The sequence below is a fragment of the Meles meles genome, chromosome 8, assembly GCF_922984935.1.
Source record: "Meles meles chromosome 8, mMelMel3.1 paternal haplotype, whole genome shotgun sequence".
Taxonomy (NCBI): Eukaryota; Metazoa; Chordata; class Mammalia; order Carnivora; family Mustelidae; genus Meles; species Meles meles.
In genome coordinates, this window is record NC_060073.1 from 57,315,032 (window position 1) to 57,338,389 (window position 23,358).

Genomic DNA, 23,358 nt, shown 5'->3' on the forward strand with positions numbered 1-23,358 from the left:
TATACTCTCTCAACCCAGTCTCTACTGTTGGAAAGATCAAAGCTCCTGTTTGTGATTTAAGCTCTTTTTGGTTATAAACAATTGAATTCTCACCTCCATCCCAGCCCACACTAGGCATTGGAACATTAGCTTTTTAAGTCTACTCCTTACTCTCCTTCAGGCAGGGTCAGGAATTGTTCATTAAAATACTCTACAGGGCCTTTCCTTGATTTTCTCCCATGTATCAGGCATAGGACTGGGTGCTAACTATCTATTTCTTTATCTATCTATGTCACAACATTTGGTTAGTTTTATAATGTTTTTATTATAGATTAAAAACCTGAAGGTTAGAGATAATAGTTTTTCTTTTCTGCACCCATACCGGCTCCCTCTTTTTTTGCCATAATGTAATTCCCCAGACACTAACAATTAAAAACGATTGGGAATTTACGCAAACACAACAAAGTTCTGAAATTAAGCCAATTTATGAAAAAAAAAAACAATAAAAACCCATGCACATATCTCCCACTGAGCCACTGAATCAGGAGAAAAAGAAAAAAAACTAAAAGAGAAAAATTTTCTTTGATTCCTGGCTATTATGCAAACACAGGCTTGTGGACCTGGGAGGAGGCTATGTGGGGTGGGAAGTTTGGATGGGATAGAATACAGTGTGATGGGCCTTGCCATTACTTTGAGCTCACACAAAAGGGGCTGCAGGGTGTACATAGACCTCTGGGTGTTGCTTCTTTGCTCAGGGGGAGAATTGTCATAGCCTGAGTATATGGACTCTGAAGGTTTTGTCGTCTCTCCCCCTCAGTATCCAGGTCAGAATGACATAGCTTGTCATCCCCTGTGTTAGGCTGACTCATCCACGGCAGAGGGCCCTGCCCAGGCTCCGATAGTCTTATCTGTAGGGCCAGGGCCCAGGAGGGGCAGTCTCTCCCTCCCAGTCCTGGAGTGGGATTTGCTTATTTATGTATTTAAATTATATATTTATTTTTAAAAGAAATAACCAGAAGCCCGCCTAACCCTGACTCTGGCATGGAAACTGCTTAAGATGTTTTAGATTACATCTGTTCCTTCTCCCTGAGTGAGAAAAGGGGCTCAGTGCAAGTCATTGTACAGCAAGTCAGGAGCTTTGAGTCCTAGCCTGGACATATACATGGCAAATCAAATCATAGTGAGAAAGCTCTATCCTTCTCTGAACTTCAGTTTTCTCTTCTGTAAGTAGCAGGCTAGGTAAATAGCCCTTCTTCCAACACAGAATTTCTGCTGATTAAATTCATAACTTTCCTTAACTTCTAAACCAGGCATGCCATTGAACCCAATACTGTTCAAGGGGCAAGATGCCCTCAGGGCCTTTCATTCAGCAGTGATGCTCTCATCTTTAACCAGGCCCACTCAGTACCAGCTGTGTGTGTGTGTGCTGGCTCATGTGTGAAGAAGAGAGGATGCCCCTTTCCTACCTGTTCCCATACACCTCTAGGAAAGAACACAACACCCTCCCTACATAGTCATCCTCACTAATCCATTTCAGAAATTCAAACTCTTTGCTGCAGTGATGTCCTAGGCAGAGGAGAGCAGTTGTTAGGAGCAAGGACTCTGGGGCCGGACTGCCAGCTGGGCTACCATGCAGGTAGGCTGGCAACGCAGCACTTGTACTGGCTATATGGCTCAGTTCTTCCATCTGTAAAATGGGGTTTTAACATCTTCATAAGACTGCTGTAACACAAAGCACATATATGCAAAGAGCTTAAAGTGCTGTCTTATATATGCTAAGTACTCTAAAATGTTTGCTTTTTTAATTGTTTCTAACTAGAATCATTCCTGCTACAGCCAAAGGCCATTTTTATCTGCACATCAGTTCACTTATCACAACAACAATAATTTAATAATTTAAAAACTGGTATTAATTGAAGACTTACTTTTGTGCCAGGCATTGTACTTGGCATGACCCATCATTTAGTTCATTTCTCTGAGGTCAGGAATGAGTAGACCAAAGGGAGAAGTGGTGGCTGTGGTCACTGTCTTCAGGTAAATTGTTGGCTTTGTGAATTCAAGAACAGTGGCTCTCTGGTTCCCAAGATGCCTCCAACACTTGCTATGGTATATGCAATTTGTGTTTGCCAAATGTATGAATTGCTCCAATATGGAAAAATTACCTTTTGAAATACAGACTTGAGTTATACTAAGTGACATAGGATGAAAGGACTTTTATTCATGTAAGAATTTTGTAAATATGAAATCATCTAACAACAACAAGTGCTCAGGGGAATAGCCAGAGCCAGGGGCTCCTCCCCATGATAGAAAGTTTTTCACCCATGACTGCATGGATATGACAGAGATGTTTCCTGCCCTATGCAGAAGGTTGGTCTTAATGAATTCCTCCATTCACATAGCCTGTGGAGGCCTATGTTGTTATATTTTATTCTTCACTCCCCTGCCATATAAACAGTGATGAACACACACGAAAGGGAACTCCCCATACTTCTTGACTGGATGAATCAAATGACCAAGTGTATGGGTTGAGGCAAATGGGGAAGCAGAGGAAGAAAGTGTTCTGAATGCACTAAAAAACCCACAGTGGTCCAGGAGATGGGAATTTAGGGCTTTAAAATCATTAGTCCCAGAGAACAGGAAGAAGACAGAGACCCAGTGTCCACACTAAGCAAGGTTTCTTCATGTAATATGGAGCCCTCTATCCTAACCTCCAGAGCCCCCCTCTTCACTCTCTCCTATCAGAATGTCCTCACCTCCACCCAGGAACTGTTTTACACAGTCTATGCACCTGTTAGCTTAAGGAGTTCCCTATGAAGGGACCCTCTGAGCACCTAGAAGCTGGACAGCAAATCCCTACCCTCAGCATCTAGGAGGCCCTGAATCCAGTTGTTCAGTGTTCCTTCCTTGGCTCTTGTCATTGACCTTGACCCACTCCCTACCCCCATTTGGTCCATTTGGTCCATTTGGTAAGAACAGCTCTTCAAGAAATACCTCTTAATTGCTTATCCCCAAGTTTCCCTCTAAATATATGGAATCACTGTAAGTAATAAAAGGAAGCATGATAAAAAACAGAGCATGAAGGGGAATGAAGCAGAGTTAGGTGAGGGAGAGTAGGTAGGAGAGTCATGGGAAAGGAAGGACAGGACTAGTGGGTGACACAATCTATTGTAACTTATTGAGATCTTTTATGTTCTAAAGTTTAATCAATGAAGTTACTGCTTTGCAGACAGTGTGTCAAATTTTCTTCCATCCTCATATCAACTCTTTAAGGTGATACAATTATTATCCCTGTTTTTAGAGGACAAGACTAAGCTCAAAAGAGTTAAAGCATTTTCCTGAGGTCAGACATGTAAGAGGTAAGGACCCAAGTCAGACTCAATCTACTGTTCATAACCCCTTTGCTGAACTGCTGAAGACCATGAGATAGATGGGTTCAGGAGAGCAGGAAAATGGCCTGTAGATGAAGGGGGAAGGAGGAAGGATGGAGAGGTCAGTGACTATAAATTTGGGAACAGGAGTCTCTTAGGTTTAGACTTCAGTGAACTTTGACTCAGCAAACTCAAGGTTCCCGTAAGTGCTTTGAGAGCTGGTGTGTAAAATGTGTCTATCAGAGGTTGCAGAGAGGGCAGGATTAGCTTCCAGTTATCAGGGACCAGAAGGACTAGAAGTCTGTGGGCTTAGATAGGTGGCCAGCTCAGGTTGGTGGCTCTGGGTGGAGCCCAGGACTCTCAGGGGAGATATACTGCAAGTTTAGGGGCAAGCATGTGTTAGGGTAGGGAGGCACAGCATGGCAGCATTTTATATTCTATTACCACATAAAATTCCCCATCTCTTCAATTAGGCACAAATGCCTCAACACTTCTGAGCTCAGTTTTGACATCTATAAAATAAGGGTAATAATTATATCTATCCTATGGGGTTATTATGAAGATCAATAGAGATATGCACAGTCTGGACCAGTGCCAGAGATTCAGGCCAGAGCTATGGGTTCCCTAGGAACAGATGCCTCAAAGCAAAAGGAAAGTTCTAGAAAATAACACCAACCACTCGTAAAGATGTAGAGGTACTCTCAAAGCCCAATATTTAATTTTTGCAATGGTCTGAGATGTACAACAGAAGCCTACCCCTTTTCCAGTAAGACCATCCTCCCAGATATGGCAGTTCAAGTCCAAGTGCAGAGCTTCACTTTAAGGGATGAACACCTGAAGCCTTAGGACACAGAGGAAACCAGCTGACAGCAACTTTGCAGTTTAAGAAGCACTCACTTCACTAGGAGTATGTACAACTCAAGATTCTGAAGCATAAAAAGTCCACTAAGACTCTGACCAGAAGTTGAGCAGGAAATAGGTTAATTAAGGGACCAAAAACCAGAGGAGAGACACATAAAAAATATAGAGGACATGTAGACTATAGCAAAATGAAAAGAGAATGGGAATTAATACTTCCCTGAAATCTTTCTCTATGACAGATGCCTTTCTAGGACATTTAAATAGTCTCACTTAGTATGATAGTTATGCAAAATATAGAAAACATATTACAATTCATGTTAATGATAGGTAATATTTCTTGAGCATTTAGTGTATATTAAGATATAATTGAAGTGCCTGATATAGATTAATTTAGTTTATCTTTACACCAATACTCAGAATTGAATTAATGTCTCAGTTAAAAGGCACAGAAAATGTAAGAAAATGTCTTGAAGGTGCTTAGTTAATAAATAAGTAGCCAGTTTGTGATTTGAACCCAGGTGGTTGGCCCTTTTCTACTGTCTACATTACACTGCCTCTCTCTGGTGTGGGGGATTGACAGACAAAGAGATAAAATAATTGTCCCAACTCACAGAGCCAGTAAGAGATGAGGCTAGCTGTAGGCCCAGTTCTGCTGCTGTGGAAGACAGTGCCCCTTCCACAGCAGAATACTTACACAGACATCCACTATGGACTCAAGAAATACAAAAGAGTACTCCTGACCCCTGCTTCCCACTTCCACACCTCGGAGGTTAGAGAAGAGGGTTTAAGCCACGGCTGCATACCATACGTCCTCAACATGGTTGCATCTCCTTTGGAAAGTTTGAAAGAGAAAAGTAAAGAAAAATTTAGAAACAAGTTGAGAATAAAAAGAGGACCTTCAACGGATGAATGGATAAGGAAGATGTGGTCCATATACACAATGGAGTATTATGCCTCCATCAGAAAGGATGAATACCCAACTTTTGTAACAACATGGACGGGACTGGAAGAAATTATGCTGAGCGAAATAAGTCAAGCAGAGAGAGTCAAGTATCATATGGTCTCACTTATTTGTGGAGCATAACAAATAACATGGAGGACATGGGGAGATGGAGAGGAGAGGGAGTTGAGGGAAACTGGAAGGGGAGATGAACCATGAGAGACTATGGACTCTGAAAAACAACCAGAGGGTTTTGAAGGGGCAGGGGGGTGGGAGGTTGAGGAACCAGGTGGTGGGTAATAGGGAGGGCACGTACTGCATGGAGCACTGGGTGTGATGCCAAAACAATGAACACTGTTATGCTGTAAATAAACAAATAAAAAAAAAGAGGACCTAGTTTGGATTGGAGATTGTCAGATTATAGGTTATAGGTAGATCCCGAGAAAGCTGGACCGTATCTGCCCAAATGACTCCTTGACCCCTTGGCTGAGCTGCAAGTTTGTTAAGAAAGACAGCGTTCATGTATTATATTCTTCCATTTCTTCTCAGGCCTAACCCACCGCTTCTCTCTGTGCCCTGCAGTAACCTGGAACCTTACTGCTCCAAACAATTCTGTGACATACTAACTAGAGCCGAGCATTGAGGACACTAAACCATGCTAGGGGCAGTGCTATGGTGATGAGTTAGGAATACAATGAGACCTTCTGCAGAGTCTGATAAGCATCTTCCCAAATGTTACCAGAGCAAGACCCTGTTCTCTATGTTAACTTCTCCAAAATCAGTTTGGACTTCACATTTTTTTTCTCATCTGCAAGCAGGAGAGGAGAGCTTTAGTTCTTTAGTCAGCATTAGTTCTTTAGAAGTCCCTATAGCATCTGTGTTGGAATAAGCCATTCTGCTTTTTCTCTCTCTCTCAAAAATCAGCCATCAGTGTTTTGTCACTTAAGGTCTTCCATTATCTGGGGAGACACTCACTGATCCAAGAAGGAGTGTGATGGGGACAGAAAGTAAAGGGAATGGGTGAATGGGAGGGTCAGAGAGGGAGAAGGTAGACCAGAAGTTACAACATGATGACCTATTGTCTAAATATCCCAACAGAATTGTTTGGGGGAGGTCGAAGAGTGTTTCAAAATAAACCAAATCTGTTGCCAACATCGAAAATCAAGAAATGCCAGAGATAAAGGAAAAAATTACATGATCTCACTTATATGTAGAATCTAAAAACAGTTGAATATATAGAGGTAGAGGGTAGAATAGTGGTTACTGGGCTGGAGGAGGGAAGGGAGACGGTGAAATGTTGGACAAAGGGTACAAAGTTGCAGTTACATAAGATGAAGACGGCTGGAGATCTAATGTTAAGCATGCTGTATACAGTTAGTGATATAATATTGTATACATTTAGCTATACAGTATTGAATACTGGCAGTTTGCTCAGAGTAGATTTCAGGTGTTCTCATCACCCCCCCCAAAAAAGGTAACTCTGAGGAAAAGATGTTAATTAGCTTCACTGTAGTAATCATTCATTTTAATAAGTACATGTGTATCAAATCATCTTATATTTACACAATTTTATAATAAATATACACAATTTTTTAAATATGCACAATTTTATTTAAAAAAATAAAAAGTAAAAGAAAAGAAGAAGGGAAGAAAGAAAAAAGAAAGAAAGAAAATAGCTTCATAATATCTGTATTTCCAATCATCCTTTGAAAGTAAGATGTGACCTTAATGGTTTAATGTGTATGTTTTTTTATAACATTATAACAATAGAAAATACTAACTGAGCATCTAGTATGTTCCTATCTCTACACCATGAACTCAATTAATTCTCATAACAGCCTTATGAGCTAAGTCGTATTATCATCTTATAGTTCAGAGACATGGAGACATTAAGCAAATTGCCCAAGGTTATCTAAGAAGCAGGAGGTATTGATGTCACTGAGTTCTTCTCAATTCTTCATGGCAACACCTAGCTAAAACATTAACAGTCCTGTTTCTATTAGGTATGTAGACACCACCTGACACCTGGTTCCTTTATGTGATTTCCTGACCCAAGTAAACTTAAGCCTATGATACAGAACAGAGGAGGAAGGGAGAGCCATTACGGTGAGTGATGAAGTCTTTTTTCCTGACCATGCATCACTGGGACTCCTCTCTAAGATGAAATTACTCTGTCTCATTATATTTTAGTTAGTTCCAGGCACTTTGCCTAAAGGGAGATGGGGCAGGTATTCACCATCAAAAAAAAAAAAAAAAAAATCCATGTTCATCTCTCAAGGCCCATTTTACATTTCCTTAGTTTTATAAAATCTTTTAATCCATTACTTATTCCCTGAAAGGAACCACACCAAGAGGGTCATAACCCCCACATATATAACTCCATTAAGCATAGAAAATAGTGTAGTATTATATTATGTTTAACTATTGTGTCCAACTAGGACTCTTAAAAGGCAAGATGCATGTCTTATTTATAATTAAAGGACTGAAATCAATATCTAGCACATAGCAGGTACTCCAAAAACATTTACTGGATGGTTGTACTTTCTATAAACCCAGCCTCCTCCAACCCCTCCTTCCTCCTTGTCTTTCATTAAATAAACTTCAATTTTTCATTAATTCATATTCCATTTTTGTCTTAGCCTCCACTGCTGCCTTTCCATAGTGCAAACATATACATTTCTGCCAGGGCCCCAGTCTGAGTCAATGCCTTGGTCCCTATCTTCTTGGTCTGCATAGCCTTCTAGAGTAGGATCTGGCCCCAGGTCAGCCATGCTGAGTCATGCTGAGTCAAATCGATTCTTAGGGTGTGTAGACAGATGTTTTCAGCCTTGAGTGATGACTGCTATCTGGACCCCCAGCAGGAGGCTTACAGGACAGATGGTAAGAAAAGGAGAAGTTGCTGAGTGACTGCAACTCCACCCCAACCAGCATCATGAAGAAGAAGGGATCCCTGAGGAAGAGTGTGACACCTCCTAAAATATTTTCCCTTCTGATTTAAAATATTATTTCTGGTTGTCGCAATAGATACCATAGAATAAGCAGTCATTGGCCAGCAAATATTAATCTTGCATATTGTCCTTCAAACCTAGAAGTAGGAAAAAATCCCTTATTAGTACATGCATATGGATTTTTAGTTCATAAAATAAATAGCCATTAATCTAATTCCATCAGAGTGATTTGAAGCACTGGACCTTTGTTAACAGTATGGTCAAGTAGACGGATGTTGAAGAATGGTGTTTCAGAAATGCGGAATGAATGTGTCAGACTTAAGGGATTACACAATTGGGAAAAAAATTTAAAATGAGAGACAGATCAGTTAATTCCACTGACCCATCAAGAATTTTCAGATGAACATTTGATTCATTTATGACACTGAACTTCTTGAGGTCCCAAGCTGTGTTGGTTCTAGACATCCAGGGTGCATTACCAGCCCTGGTACATACTTGGCATAGTTTTTGGTCTTTGTTGGTAAATGAGTGACCCCTTGTCAGTCTACTTGGCTCTGATAGGAGCACCCAGAAAGATTCAGTGATGCTTTGTTAAAATTTTCTTCTTGATTCAAGTACAGAAGTAGAGACAGGCAACATGACACATATCTAATGTAAGTGCAGTCATTAAGAAAGGAAATCTACCTAAAGAATGTGTATGGAGGCAGTAGAACACAGGGATTTATGTGTGCAGTAACTGAGAGAGGGGCTGAAATATGAACCACTTGAGTCAAAACTCATTAAAAAAGTGACAGAACTATGGTGAGTGCTGTGAAGTGTGTAAACCTGGTGATTCACAGACCTGTACCCCTGGGGATAAAAATACATTATATGTTTATAAAAAAAAATTGGAAGGGGAGGCGAACCATAAGAGACTATGGACTCTGAAAAACAACCTGAGGGGTTTGAAGGGTCGGGGGTGGGAGGTTGGGGGAACAGGTGGTGGGTAATAGGGAGGGCACGTATTGCATGGAGTACTGGGTGTTGTGCAAAAACAATGAATACTGTTACGCTGAAAAAAAATAAATTAAAAAAAAGAGAGTAAAAAAAACTACTATAAAAAAAGTGACAGAAAAAATTGGGGCATGGGATTGGAGAGAATAGTATAGTTTGGATTGAGAGACATGCTTAAAAAAGTGGTATTGGACTGAAATTGAAAGTTAGCTAAAGAATCAGAGATTCATTCATTCTTCACAGTATGAATAAGAAGATGCTGCTTGGTGGTTGGGGACAAAGAGTTTAGGAGTCAGGCATTCTTGATTTATGTTCTTGGGAAAATTAAAGCATCACTTAACATCTTTTATCATACATAACATGGGAGTAGTAATTATACTTAGGTCATCTGTTTCTTTTGATGGCTATGGAATAATACATATAATAAACTACTTAAAAATGTCTGAAACAGGGGCACCTGGGTGGCTCAGTTGGTTAAGCCTTAAACTCTTGGTTTTGACACAGGTCATGATCTCAGAGTTGTGAGATTGAGCCCCACTTTGAGCTCTGTGCTCAGCCAGAATCAGAATCTGCTTGAGATTCTCTCTCTCCCTCTCCTTCTGCCCCTCCCTCCTGCTCATGTATGTGCCCTCTCTCCCTCTAAAATAAATAGGTAAATCTCTTTAAAAAATGCCAGAAGCAGATCACATACTGAAGAAATGAACACTATTATTGCTATCATTATTGCTCTCATTGCTGCTCTGTGCCAGACAATACAGTAGGATATAGTGATGCAGAAAGAAATAGCACAGGACCAGAAACTGTGCATATCCCCTTATGGTAATCAGGTGAGTTATGTGAGTAGACTCAGTAGGAAAGAGTCTGCAGATGGATCAGAGCTAATATGAGAAGATATTTTCATTCCACACCAAGGTATTTCAGTATTACCCTACAGGTGAAGAGTGAGGACATGAGGATTAGAGATTTGAGCCAAAGAATCGGATCACGTCTGTGGAAATGGAAGATAATTTGGGTCACAAAATGAGAGTTGGACAAGAGTCATTCATTTATTCATTCAGCAGACATTTCCAGAGTGTTTCTCTACAACAGGCTCTGAGTTAGACTCTAGTTTACAAATGTGATTAAATGTAGATAAAGCAATGTCCCTGGGCTCAAGGAATTCATCTTTTCTGGTGTGGACCGATAATCATTCAGATAAACACATAATTTTTACTGCAAAATAGCAGATGCTGTGATGGAAAAGGAGGCACAGAAGCAAGTCATTCTTCCAATATTTATTGAGGTTAAGAGAGGAGGTTAGTAGGTGATTATAATTACAGCTGTTAGAAATGATGGGGTTCTGATACAGAACCAGGAGAAAGAATGAGGCCCTATTTCATCAAGGCCCAAGGAGGGTCTAGTATAGTCTAGTGGAAAATTGGATGAGAATATAGGAACTGGGGGAACCAGCTAGAATTCAGTCTTAGGCAGAAAGTTCAGAGCTCTTGGAAATTCAAGACTTAGAGAAAGAAGGAAGTCCTCAAGACTGAGGATTCTGAGTCAGGCAAAGCTAGTCTTTCTCACAGAAATTATTCAACCTGTGTGGACTTCAGGCTCTAAAATTTATAAAGAAGTTACTCAACCTGTATGTAACTTAGATCCTAAAATTTATTCACCTTAGAATAAATTAATTTCATATTTCCCAAGGAACCAGTGGTACCCCACCCCCACTCCCCACCCCCCCAACCACACATGTTTTTGGGTTCCTTTCGGTAAAGAAGAACTCACAGCATTTTTGTATTTGTTTGTTTATGTTTTATCTGTTTATCTGCCTGTGGATCCCCACACCCCTGAAGAGTGGTTCAATGTAGGTGGTGAGATGATTGGTACAGAGGACTTACTATCAGAGAAGGACTCTGAAGGATATGGCTTTGGCCAGTCGTGGCAGAAACTACACCACAGTCTGAGGAAATACAGTCCTCATTTATTCTCTTAGTAAAAGATAAAGATGGAAGGACTTTCTGAGAACTCAACCCCACCACCTTTGTTCTGTGCTCACCACAGGTTTTGACTTGCCCTCTTCTTTTGGTATAGATCACTGTCTGTAGCTGAACCACCAGGTCAAAGTTCTGATCAGTCTTGACCCTTCTACCATCTTGACCATCTTTCTCAGGGCAGCCCCAGAACAGCTGGATTTTTAACGAAAGGCTCAGATCAAAGTTCTATACAATTCCCTAGGAGACCTTATTATAGTTCTTTAGAATCATCAGAGGAATGTGGTTTACAGCAGTGTCTGCAGAGTTGACATTTATTTAGGATATAAACATGAAAGTATAGTAAACCAGAAGAAGAGATCACATGCTTTTTAGGGGCCTGAAAAAGGGAAGATTCCCAAAGATAAAGCGATGGGGAAATAAATGTAATTGTTCCTGATTCTTCCCTGTCTTAGGGAATGTTTTTGGATCTGGACCCAGCCCATCAGAGGAACCATTTGCCCAAACTTCCAATAGAGATCTCCCTTTGTGCCTCTGAAAAGTGTTCCTCCTTCCCCAGGCCACCTGTCCAACCCCAGGCCTCTGAGCTCCTTCATACTCTACAATTTCCTCACTGAACAGCAGCAACTGTCTCCCGACTATTATTCCTACCTACATTGGTCTGTCCCTACCAACACCAGAATTAACTTTCTGACATGGTCCTGCAATATCTTTCTGGGGCACCAAGGGGAATCAAAATTTCCCTACTGCCTTCAAGGAAATGTCTAAGTTTATCAATCTGAACTATCAGTGTGAAACCTTGTAAGTATATCAGCTTTACTAAGATATAATTCACATACTGATTCATTTGAAATATACAGTTTTGTGATTTTAGTATACTCACAGTTGTATTGCCATCAATACAATCAGTTTTAGAACATTTATTCATTCCCCAAAGAAACTTCATATCCCTCTGAGGTCACATAACTTTTATTATGTGTATTGTTATAATTGTCCTATTTTATTATTAAATAGAGTTATTGTTGTTAAACTCTTAAAATGACTAATTTATAAACTTTATCATTAAGTATCTACATATAGGGAAAAACAGAGTACACATAGGGGTCAGGACTACCTGCAGTTTTAGACATCCACTGAGGGCCTTGGAACACATCCCCTGTAAATAAGGGGGGGGCGCACACATACACACACATATGTATACATATGTAGATATATATATGTATCATATATGCATATGTAGATATATATGTAGATATAATTATAACGAGTGCATTAATCATATGCATATGTGTGTGTGTGTGTGTGTGTGTGTGTGTGTGTGTGTGTGTGTATTTATACAGTTGCCCGTCCCCCTTATTGACAGGGGATATACATTCCCTGTCAATAAGAAAAAGAATAAATGAAGTGTATATATATACATATATATATATGTATATACATATATATATATATACACATATATATACACTTCATTTATTCTTTTTCTTACAACTCTGATACAGGAATTATTATTGTTGCAAATTCTATAGACTAGCCTATGACCTCTCCCTTACTTCATCTGTGCCTACATTGGACTTATTTTCATTCCCTGAAAATCCTAAGCATCCTCCCACTTTAGAATCTTTCTATTTGCAATTACCAATGCCTTAAACATTTCACGATGGTTCTGTATGAATTGCTCCCTCATCATCTGTTGTTATCTTCTCACGTGTCCTTTTATATAAGAACATTCCTGACATACTAGTTAAAATAGCAATCGCATTCCACCCCTGTTCCCATCACACTCTGCCCTTCAATCCAGTCTTCTCTTCCTCTGTTCGCTGAGCATCACTGGCATATTCCCTGTGTTCTACTTGTTCAATTACTTTTGTCTAATTCCTCCCACTATGCCCTCCATGAAAACCAGGGATTCTGCTTTTCTCACCTCTGTGTTCTTAGCACTTTTGCAGTGTTGAATGAATGGTCACACACACACACACACACACACAACTAGAAGCACAAAGCGTATAGACACATACCCACTGCTGTATGTACAAAGCAACTGGCGGAGCAGTGCTGGAAGTAGGAAGGACAGCCAAAGCTAGTCAGACCCCAGCAGCCAAGACCTTGATCTGATTCTTGGGTTCCAAGATGTGGCCCAGTTGTAGGTCGAGATAGACTCTGGGAGGCTTATTCTGGCCAAAATAAAAGGCACACAGACCAATATAGAAACCAAGGCGCTTGTTTATTATTCTGCATTGAGATTTACAACTAGAATACTCATATCTATTGAATAATAAGTCCTTTCCTTACAATAATCAGATAAAAGGAGAGGGAACAAATTGTGCAAAGGCAGGTAGCTGGATGCAATTGTGCCAAGTAGCTCTCTTGCCAATGGATCAGATGTGGCTTATTCATCCATTGCCATAGCCAGTCTAGCCATGGTGTGGACATAAATGTTATGTGAGGTTCAGAACATCTCTAGACTCTAAGCCAACAAAAGAGATCTTCCTTTTCCTACTCTTTCCTTATTGGTCAACTCTGTAATGATTGGCATCTTTTCTTTATACATCAGGATATTTCATAAGATTATAAATAAGAGCTTCTGGCCTGAAAGCCATTCTCTCTCTTTCAAATGATGTTGAATCTCTCTTTTTGTCACTAAATTTATCTTTCTAATCTCAGTTGAATTTAGAGAATGTGATTTATTCTCCTGGCTTCCTAGGTCTTGCACATTATCTAGTTACTGCGGCCTTTATGTTCTGACAATACTCACATGTTTGTGACAACATACACACACACACACACACACACACATTTTACCCAGAACATATTTATCAGGCATTTCTGAGCAGTTAACCTTGCAGGACCTTCAAACACTAGTTTACAATCTCTTGCATTTATGACTTGTGTAGGAAGCAAGGATGGGGTCTTTGAAGACAATACTCTGACAAATTCTGGCTTCTACAGTCTTTAGTGTCTTAGGTCCCTCCCTTGCCACAGCTCTCTGTAGTCTTAAGCTCTTATCTATGCCCACAGGTTCTGACCCCACCCAGGTATCACCAGCTCAAGTCACTAGAAGAGAAAAGCAGGGGATCTGCCTGCCTCTGTTGATTAAAAAAGAAAACAAAATGAAATAAAAGCCCCTCAAATTCCAGAAGACAAATGAATTAATAAACTTGAAGAAGAAGAAGAAGAAGAAGAAGAAGAAGAAGAAGAAGAAGAAAAGGAGGAGCAGGAAGAAGAGGAGCAGGAAGAAGGAGAAAGAGGAGGGGGAGGAGGGAACGGGGGATGAAGAAAAACAAAAATAAAAACAAAACAAAACACAAAAAAAATCAATCAATCAGTCAAACAGGGACAGGAAAAGATTGGTGACTTTAGGGCCTGAATCGGCTAGAGTACAGAGAAGTGCTACATTAGCTCATTGGTCTTAGGAATCTAGGAGAAATTCCTTACCTTCACAGATGCCTCAAACTCAGTAAAATAGGGGTCCTGGGAACTTGGTTTCAGAAAGAACCCCCCTGGGTCTAGAATTAGCAAAGGCTACAAAGTCTTTAGGGGAGGAGCAATTATGAGCTACCCCAACTCGGACTACAAAACAAAGGGTGCTAGTTGCTCATAATTCCTATTGGTGGATGATCTTGTTAATGGATAGGGTCCAACCATAACCATTACTGCTTCCAGTTAAGCCCTGCTTATTTACCAAACCTCAAATTTATCCTTTTCCAGAGAGACGTAAATTTTCTATTCCAGAAACATGCTATACCATAGCTTCAATACTGAATACCCAAAGTGCTGAAGATAGCATGCCTACGTTAAAAAAAAAATCATTAAATGTTTTGTAGAAGAAGTCACCAAGTCGAAGACTTCCCAGTCTTTGAAAGGCAGACATGGAAGCTTAGCCTTAAACTGGATATTTTCCCATTACTTCTGTATACAAGATTCTAAGCCCTGTATATACCTAGAAGAGTCCCATTTGAATCAACCCTAGGAAGAAACCTAAATATTGGGTTTATGAATGCCTCAGAGGTACCCTACTTGAACATAGTTTATTAAAACTCAGGTCAAAGCCATGGGATATGGACCAATAACCCATGGTAGTGCAGTAAACTAAAGGGAAGGAAGATTAGAAAACACTGGCTCTAATAATAGAGTCACTCCTTCACAGTATTTTTTCTTTGTCTTTCTTAGTTCATAGAGTATATTGGCCAATATTACTTGCAATAAACAGGGAAAAAGAACCCAGGAATTCCCTGTTTTTGAAAACAAATCACAAAAATAGATGAAGACAACTTAAGGTGATAAAGCATCAAGGAAAGCAAGAAAATAGAGCTACATTTCAGAGGGAATGAGAAATTTACTACTGTCTAAGCTGCCAGATTCAAGTTGTAACCTTCCAGGTCCATCACATAGAAGAGTGTCCAGTAACTAGCTGGTTCTGGCTCTCCAATTCCTCTCCCTCTTGCTTAATTAGCATTCACACACATTTCTGGCTATACTTTAGCCACAGTGATCCCAGAGTCCAGTCAAACACTGATGTCCATGTCATGAGCTGTCAACTGGGAGAAATCACTCTGAGAACAAAACCCAGCTCTGGTTGACTAACCTACAGTCTTTGTGAGAGATGGTGCCGAGGAGGGGGCATAAAACTTTGAAAGCAGCCATATTGCCTGACACCAGTATGGTCTGTTCTCTCATTCCTTCCGTGAACAGATGTTCATCTGGCTTCCTGCATGGCAGCCACAAGAATCTCCTTCTCCTCATGGTAACCAATTTATTCTAGGTGGATACAACACCTCGTGGAACATTGATAGATACCATCTTTTTCTGTAATGAGACTTTAAATTCAGATGCGTAATGGAAACAGACAGCCTCCCTAATAATTCAGTCGTTTATAAACCCTGTCTATGGTTTTCCACTTTTAAAATTAAAAAATTAAAAGAAAAAACTCATTCGTGGTAAAGAATAATTTTTGGAGCAATTTTTCTTAGATAATGCTATGAAAACCATGTAGTGGGGCCAAAGACCTAGTTTACCTACCAACAGTGTAACTTATATAATTCATAAGAAAAGCACCTAAAGATATAATATTTGATTCACAGGATTTATACATGTTGTAAGTTAACTAGCAAGATTTAACATTTTATTTTTCCCTGCTGAAAAGAAGCATCTTAAATTTCATAAAATCCTTCAGAGAGCTTACAAAGGTGCAAAGACGACAGAACACCTGAAAGGCAGGTATTAATGTTTATCAAAATTTAGAATTTCTTTGTAAAAATCCTTTTAATTTAAATACCTTAAGACATAACATGTTTTTTAACTTGTTAATTTTTAATTTTATTATTATTATTTTTTATGCTTACGGTTAATTGTAAAGGATGCAACTCAGAAACAGCCGAAGGGAAGGGATGCATAGGACAAGATATAGGGATAGGAATGGCACAGAGCTTCTATGCACCGTCCGGGTGCACCACCTTCCTAGCAGATTGATCCATGCACCAACTTGGAAGTGCTCCCAACCTGTCTTTTAGTGTTTTTTTTAATTTTTAAATTTTTTTAATTGTGTTATGTTAGTCACCATACAATACATCATTAGTTTTAGTTCCAAAATTCATTGTTTATGTATCACACCCAGTGCTCCATGCAATCCATGCCATTCTTAATACCCACCACCATGCTTACCCATCCCCCCACCTCCCTCCCCTCTAAAATCCTCAATTTGTTTCTCACAGTCCACAGTCTCTCATGGTTCATCTCCCCCTCCGATTTCCACCCCCTTCGCTTTTCCTTTCTTTCTCCTAATGTCCTCCACATTATTTCTTACATTCCACGAGTAAGTGAAACCATATGATAATTGACTTTCTCTGCTTGACTTACTTCACGCAGCATAATCTCCTTAAGTCCCTTCTATGTTGATCCAAAAGTTGAGTATTCATCCTTTTTTTTTTAATTTCTTTTCAGTGTTCCAGAATTCATTGTTTATGCACCACACCCAGTATTCATCCTTTCTGATGGGTGAGTAATATTCCATTGTGTATATGAACTACATCTTTATCCATTCGTCTGTTGAAGGGCATCCTGGCTCTTTCCACAGTTTGGCTATATGTAATAAATACTCATACTGTTTGTTTTTTCTGATGATTTAATCTTTCTGATCTATCTGGATAACCATTTCACTTATCCCTAAACTTTGGGTTTTTCATCCAGGAAAGGGAGATAATAATGATATTTCATAGGAGAAATAAGTAAAATACTTCAAAATGAGCAGCTAAGATAATTTAGCTTGACTCAACAAGCACCTAAGCAGTTAGAGACTACATTAAACCAACCTGACTGACCTCAGAATCAGAATTCATAAGCCTCACACTGAGCCACAGATGTTCTGTCTTTCAATCTGTAATATATACAGTCTAGCCCAGGGAGGTTTTCCTGACTTTCTTAAGAGGAGAAAAGCTAACAAACGCTGTGAAAGTCACAGCGCATTAAAGACTGGAACTTAATTATACAATTACAGAATTACAGAATGCTTCTCCTCCTTCGACATTCCTTACCACCATACCAACAGGACTCCAGACTAACAACAGGGGATTACAATTGAAAAAGTTGAAAGATGCAGACTCTAATTCATGCTGAGTTTTTTAGGGAAGCCCAAAGACAAGAGTGGCATCAACAAACAAACGACAAAAGGACACTAGAGGCATTTGAAGCCTCTGGCACCTATGGCTGCAACAAACATTAAAAATACTCCAACCTCTAGCCTAGTTAACCTGCCAGTTCATTTATTTTTCAGCTTGATCACAAGTCCTGGTTTTAAATAACTGCAGAGTCCTGAGCTGTCTCGCTGATTAAAGAAGTATTAGTGGGGCAGAAAATCAACAAGAGCTCAGGGAAATCTCCCCAAAGTAGCCAGTTTCCCTTGAAGTAAGAGAGAAATGGACAGAGAGAAGGTTCTGGGGAAGCACAGGACGTAAGTTTATTCTTTCTGTTCTTTCTGTGAAATTGCCCTCAGGAATTGTGCTTTGGGATTGAGGTCTTAGTCCTATTGTAAATCCTTTGTTACCCTGTTCAGCTTTCTGAAATAACAACACATGTGTTTTGTCTCCTTTGGAAAACTAAAAACCAGAGGCTTGGTTGTAATCCACTCAAGTGAGTTAAAGCTGGCTGAGATGCTGTGTCAACAACTGTATTTTTTTCTTCTTGACTCTGTTCTTGTCCCTGACACCATCTTTAACTCAAATATTAAAACTGTTTTGACTGAAACTCTTTCCCTGTCTTGGGCTTAGCTCCTCTCTACGGGTCTTCCTTGGACAAGAAGAAAGGGAGAGATGGATGTTACCTTGGAGGATCAAATCAGGGGGAAAGAGGGTGAAAAGGAAAATGGAAGCAAAATTGTGTTGAGGGCAGAGGAGGAGCCAACAATGGAAGGCTGTCTCAGGAACCAAGACACGTTATCACAAGTTCAGTGTACATTCCTCATTGATGACCCTTTCCTAACCTGACTCCACCCCTGAGGGACACAGCTCAGCCTTGACCAATGACTTCAAAGAACTAGGAGGGACAAGGGGCCAGAAGGTCAGCCGTAAAGAATAAAACGTGACAGCTTCCAGTAGCAGCACATACCTGCTTCTCTCTCTGACCACCTGTTCGCTCCAGAGACCTGCCATCATGGTGCATTTTAGTGCTGAGGAGAAGGCTGCTATCACTGGCCTGTGGGGCAAAGTGCATGTGGAAGAGGCTGGAGGCGAGGCCCTGGGCAGGTAGGCACTGGGTTTCAAGGCATGGGAAAGGGTGGTGAATATGAGCCTGGCCAATTGACTGGGAAATTCTTCAAGATTTTTGAAAGTCTCTAATTTCCCATCACATAGGCTCCTGGTTGTTTACCCCTGGACCCAGAGGTTCTTTGACAACTTCGGCAACCTGTCCTCCGCCTCTGCCATCATGGGTAACCCCAAGGTCAAGGCCCATGGCAAGAAGGTGCTGACTTCTTTTGGAGATGCTATTAAGAACATGGACAATCTCAAGGGCACCTTTGCTAAGCTGAGTGAGCTGCACTGTGACAAGCTACACGTGGATCCTGAGAACTTTAGGGTGAGTCAGGAAGTGTTCATGTGCTCTTGTATTACTTTTCACTTTGATATAGTAAAGCAAGTCAAGTCTTTGATTGGAATGACTAATAAAAATTTCAGAAATTATGAGTCCAACTTGGTGGTAGAAGGACTAACCTCCAATGGGAATAACCAGGACCATCTTGATTCAAGACTAGTGACAATAAAGGGCTATTAGCAGCCAGAGTTAGCTTAAAACTTTTCAAGAACTTTTGTCTGAACTGGAAGTGTTCATCCTAGAGAATAACATCAGAGAATAGCAGACTTGTTCAAGGAGGAATGGAATTTGGTGTTTGGTAGATAAAGGCCCCATCTCAATAAAGGAGAAATGTCTTATTTTATGTCGGTTCTGATGATGAAAGTTTAGGGAAAGATTTCGGGGGGGGAATTTTTAGACAGACTGTCTCAAAGAAATATACAACAACTTCTCTAAAATATACTAAATTACCTGTCAATATTGTTACCAAATGGAGGCTTGTTCCTGCAATGATTGGAGACTTTAAATAAACTCGGTCTGGGAACCCATGCAGCCCTAAAGTCCCATTATTATAGGAATTAGCCAATTGGTAGATAAGAGAGGGAGGGAGAGAGAGATATAAATAAAAATGGTGGTGTGGGAGAGAGGATGGGAATCTAGGTAGGCAAGGAGTTGAATGGAAAGCTCACAATTGTTACATTGAATTTAGGGACTAGCTTATCTGGGCTTTTTATGCACTAAAATGCACACCCCTTGGAGCAGTTTAAGGTGTGGGGTTGGCAGGGAGTGTAGATATTGAGCCACTTTTTATGCAATTGTTTTTGAGAACTTCTACTCAACATGCCTATTTGTCATTTGTCTTTCACTTAACAGCTCCTGGGCAACGTACTGGTGATCATTCTGGCTTCTCATTTTGGCAAGGAGTTCACCCCTGAGGTGCAGGCCGCTTGGCAGAAGCTCGTGGCTGGTGTTGCCACTGCTCTGGCCCACAAGTACCATTGAGTCCGCTTTCCAGTTCAACAGTACCCTTCTGTGCCCCCCGTGTTCTCCTTCTGCATATGGGGATTCGGGTTTGCCCTTGAAAGCACAGCTTCTGTTTAATAAAGTTCATTCTATTCCATAATCAGAAATTAATGTTATGTCTTCTCTGTGTTTCACTCTTATGTTAAAGGAGAGAAATGTCATTGGCTGAGGGGTGGGAGAAGACAGAAGAAATAAGAGCTTCTTTGGGAAGACAGATATTATGGGAGGATTCTAGAGGATCTGGGTGAATGCTAGAATGCAGAAGTTTTCTGGGTTGGGGAGATGGTTAGTCAAATGTCAGGGACTTACAGGGAAGTGTGGCAAAAAGTTACTGCAGATGGGGAAGGAAGGAGGTGTTAAGCATTGCCTCAGATTTGTGGTACATGTCTCAGTTTTAAAACCATTTCAGGGACCTAAGGTCTAGGCTAGAGATACTTTTCAATTTGCTTTAATGTACATATTGCATGAGCTAACTTATCATATATCTTGTGAGGCTGAATTGGGCATAGCAGGATGAGTTGAGGGATGGCTAGGAGCTTTCCGGAAAATTTCCATGAACCAACAACAACCTCTTATTTCCCAAAGGATTCCATGGTCTCAATGGGGATCCAAGGCTAAGACACATGAAATCATTGCATGTTATTTTATAATCAAATGTTGGAGTTAGAATATTGTATGAATTTGAGGTAGGGGAGAATGACCAAGACTTCACATAGCAGATGAGATTCTAATAAAACCTCCTAATTTAAAACCAGTAAGTTAGGTCTTGGTGACTTACAGGAAAATGGCTTTCTGGAAATAAAGGCAACAGTGAGATATAGATAGAGCATTAGGAAAGACAAGATAATGTTAGGCCATGAATATAAAAATAAAAACTATTATTATGCTTTTGGCAAGAGTAAACAATAAATATCCTTAGAACTATAACGACTCAAGGAATGGTAGGTGGTGGTGGGGGGAAATAATCAACTTAATTCACACAAAATGAATTTAAAATTGCAGAGACTAAATCAGAGCAACAGACATAATGGCCTAAACACAAGAAAAGCAGTGACAGCTGCAAAAAATGTGAAGGGCGACCAGAAGTAGAGTGAGAAAAAGATGACATCCGACTGTGGATGACAAGGAAGGAAGGAGCTGGTAGTCGATGACAGAAATCTCTCAGCCTGGGGGCGGAAGGGGAGGGGCAAAATCTAACAAGAGCCACTGCACTGACTTGGGGACACTTGTGAGGAAATGCATGAACTGAATTACTTTTGAGGGAGTCATTGTTAGGTTGCTTAGGGAATCCTGACCTCGAGGCCTTGAGTCAAATTTTCACATCAAGGCTCGAGACCTTCATATTTTACAAGTTAGTGTGACATATCTTGGCAAATTAAGTTCTCTGGCATTTCATTGCCCCCATGCATTGATCAGAATTTGTCCTGTGAACTACCTTCTGATTTGGGCTCTTGTCTCCACAACAGTGATGATAGGCAAATGATTACTTAGTTGCAGGTTGTCAACAGCACTGGTCCCTGAGCCCTGTAGCCTCTCTTTATGCCCCTCAGCAAAGGAAACAGAAGCTGTTCCTGGTGCTACACCTTTTACCCAGTCTGTGAGTCAGTCAGTGTCTCAGTCAATAACAAACATGCATTTTTTAATTGATCAGTCTCATTTCCTCTTTCTTGCTTTTAACTCTTACTCTATCTGTCACACCCGTCAAGGATGGTGATGATGGAGTGGTGGTGGATAAAGATATGTTCTTTATCCCTTAAGGGTCTAGATTTCAATTTCAATGTTAACAGTTTAAGACCATTTAAATGCTAACAACTTCATAATTAACACACACACCTGCATATGCACACCCAGATACAGGTCTGGATGACTCAGATTAATTTTTTTTTTTAAGATTTATATGTTTATTTTAGAGACAGAGTGAGCACAGGAGGGAGGGGTAGAAGGAGAGGGAAAGAGAGTTCTAAGCAGACTCCCCACTGAGTGCAGAGCTCTACACAGGGCTCAGTCTCAAGATCCTGAGATCATGACCTGAGTTGAAACCAAGAGTCAGATGTTTAACTAGCTGAGCCATCTAGGAGCTCCTCAGACTTTAAATAGATGAAAAAAAGACTTATCTATTATTGATAGACAATAAGAACCATGTAAGCAAAATAATATCATGATGACCAGGACATTCTTGGAGATTTAGAGTTGATGTCGTTACCAGGGTGAAAACCTTACAGTGTTTTTTCACTCTCTACCATTGAAGACAAATCCCAAGTTTATTAGGTTTCTGCTTCCTGCAGCAACATTTCCTGCCTATCCATTTCCCATGTGGAATTCTCAAAGAAGATGGCTTCAGCCTGATTAGAAATGAAGAGAAGTGAAACAGCAGGGGAGGATAGATCTAACTTATGCCAGAGACAACTCCCTGAATCTGAAGCCCATGCCATGGAATCTTCTGCTACTCTGTGCACAGAACACATGATAGCAACACCCCCCACAACCTCCCAAACACCTGTATTTCTTGAGACAAATTGGTAGATATATGAAATCTGCCAGACAGTTGTCTGTTGACTCGGAGAGAATACCTTTTGCTTCAATAAGTGTGCTGACTATTAAATGGATTAAAAAACAGTGGAGGAACATCCAACCCTGCCCTAATTTACTTATTTTCCTTCCTTGTGATGTTGGATAGAGGCATTATTACTATTTTAAGAAATCTTAAATTGTTTGTCCAATGTAATCCTTTTTTTAATTTTAAAATTTATTTTTTAATTTAAATTCAATTAGTCAATATACAGTACAATCTTAAATGAATTGAGAACAAAGAAGGGCTGTGGCTTCCTCCCTATAAAACTGGTTGAACAACAGAATGATACATTGTCACAAACTCCTCACTCAAAGACTATGACATTTACAATTCATCCTTTTTTAGTTGCTTTTTAAATTATTATTTTGTTATGTTAGTCACCGTACAGTACATCATTAGTTTTTTTTTAAGATTTTATTTATTTATTTGACAGACAGATCACAAGTAGGCAGAGAGGCAGGTAGAGAGAGAGAGAGGAGGAAGCAGGCTCCCTGCTGAGCAGAGAGCCAGACATGGGGCTCGATCGCAGAACCCTGAGATCATGACCTGAGCTGAAGGCAGAGGTTTAACCCACTGAGCCACCCAGGTGCCCCACATCATTAGTTTTTGATGTAGTGTTCCAGGATTCATTGTGTATAAC

General features: G+C 40.2%; 1 protein-coding gene across 1 annotated transcript; it reads left to right on the forward strand.

Annotated features, from left to right (window-relative positions):
• Positions 1–18,706: 18,706 nt before the first annotated feature.
• On the forward strand, positions 18,707–20,125 carry HBE1 (hemoglobin subunit epsilon 1). The gene is made up of 3 exons (XM_046015651.1): positions 18,707–18,798; positions 18,907–19,129; positions 19,997–20,125. The coding sequence occupies exons 1-3, from the start codon at positions 18,707–18,709 to the stop codon at positions 20,123–20,125; spliced, it is 444 nt and encodes a 147-aa protein (XP_045871607.1).
• Positions 20,126–23,358: the final 3,233 nt, after the last annotated feature.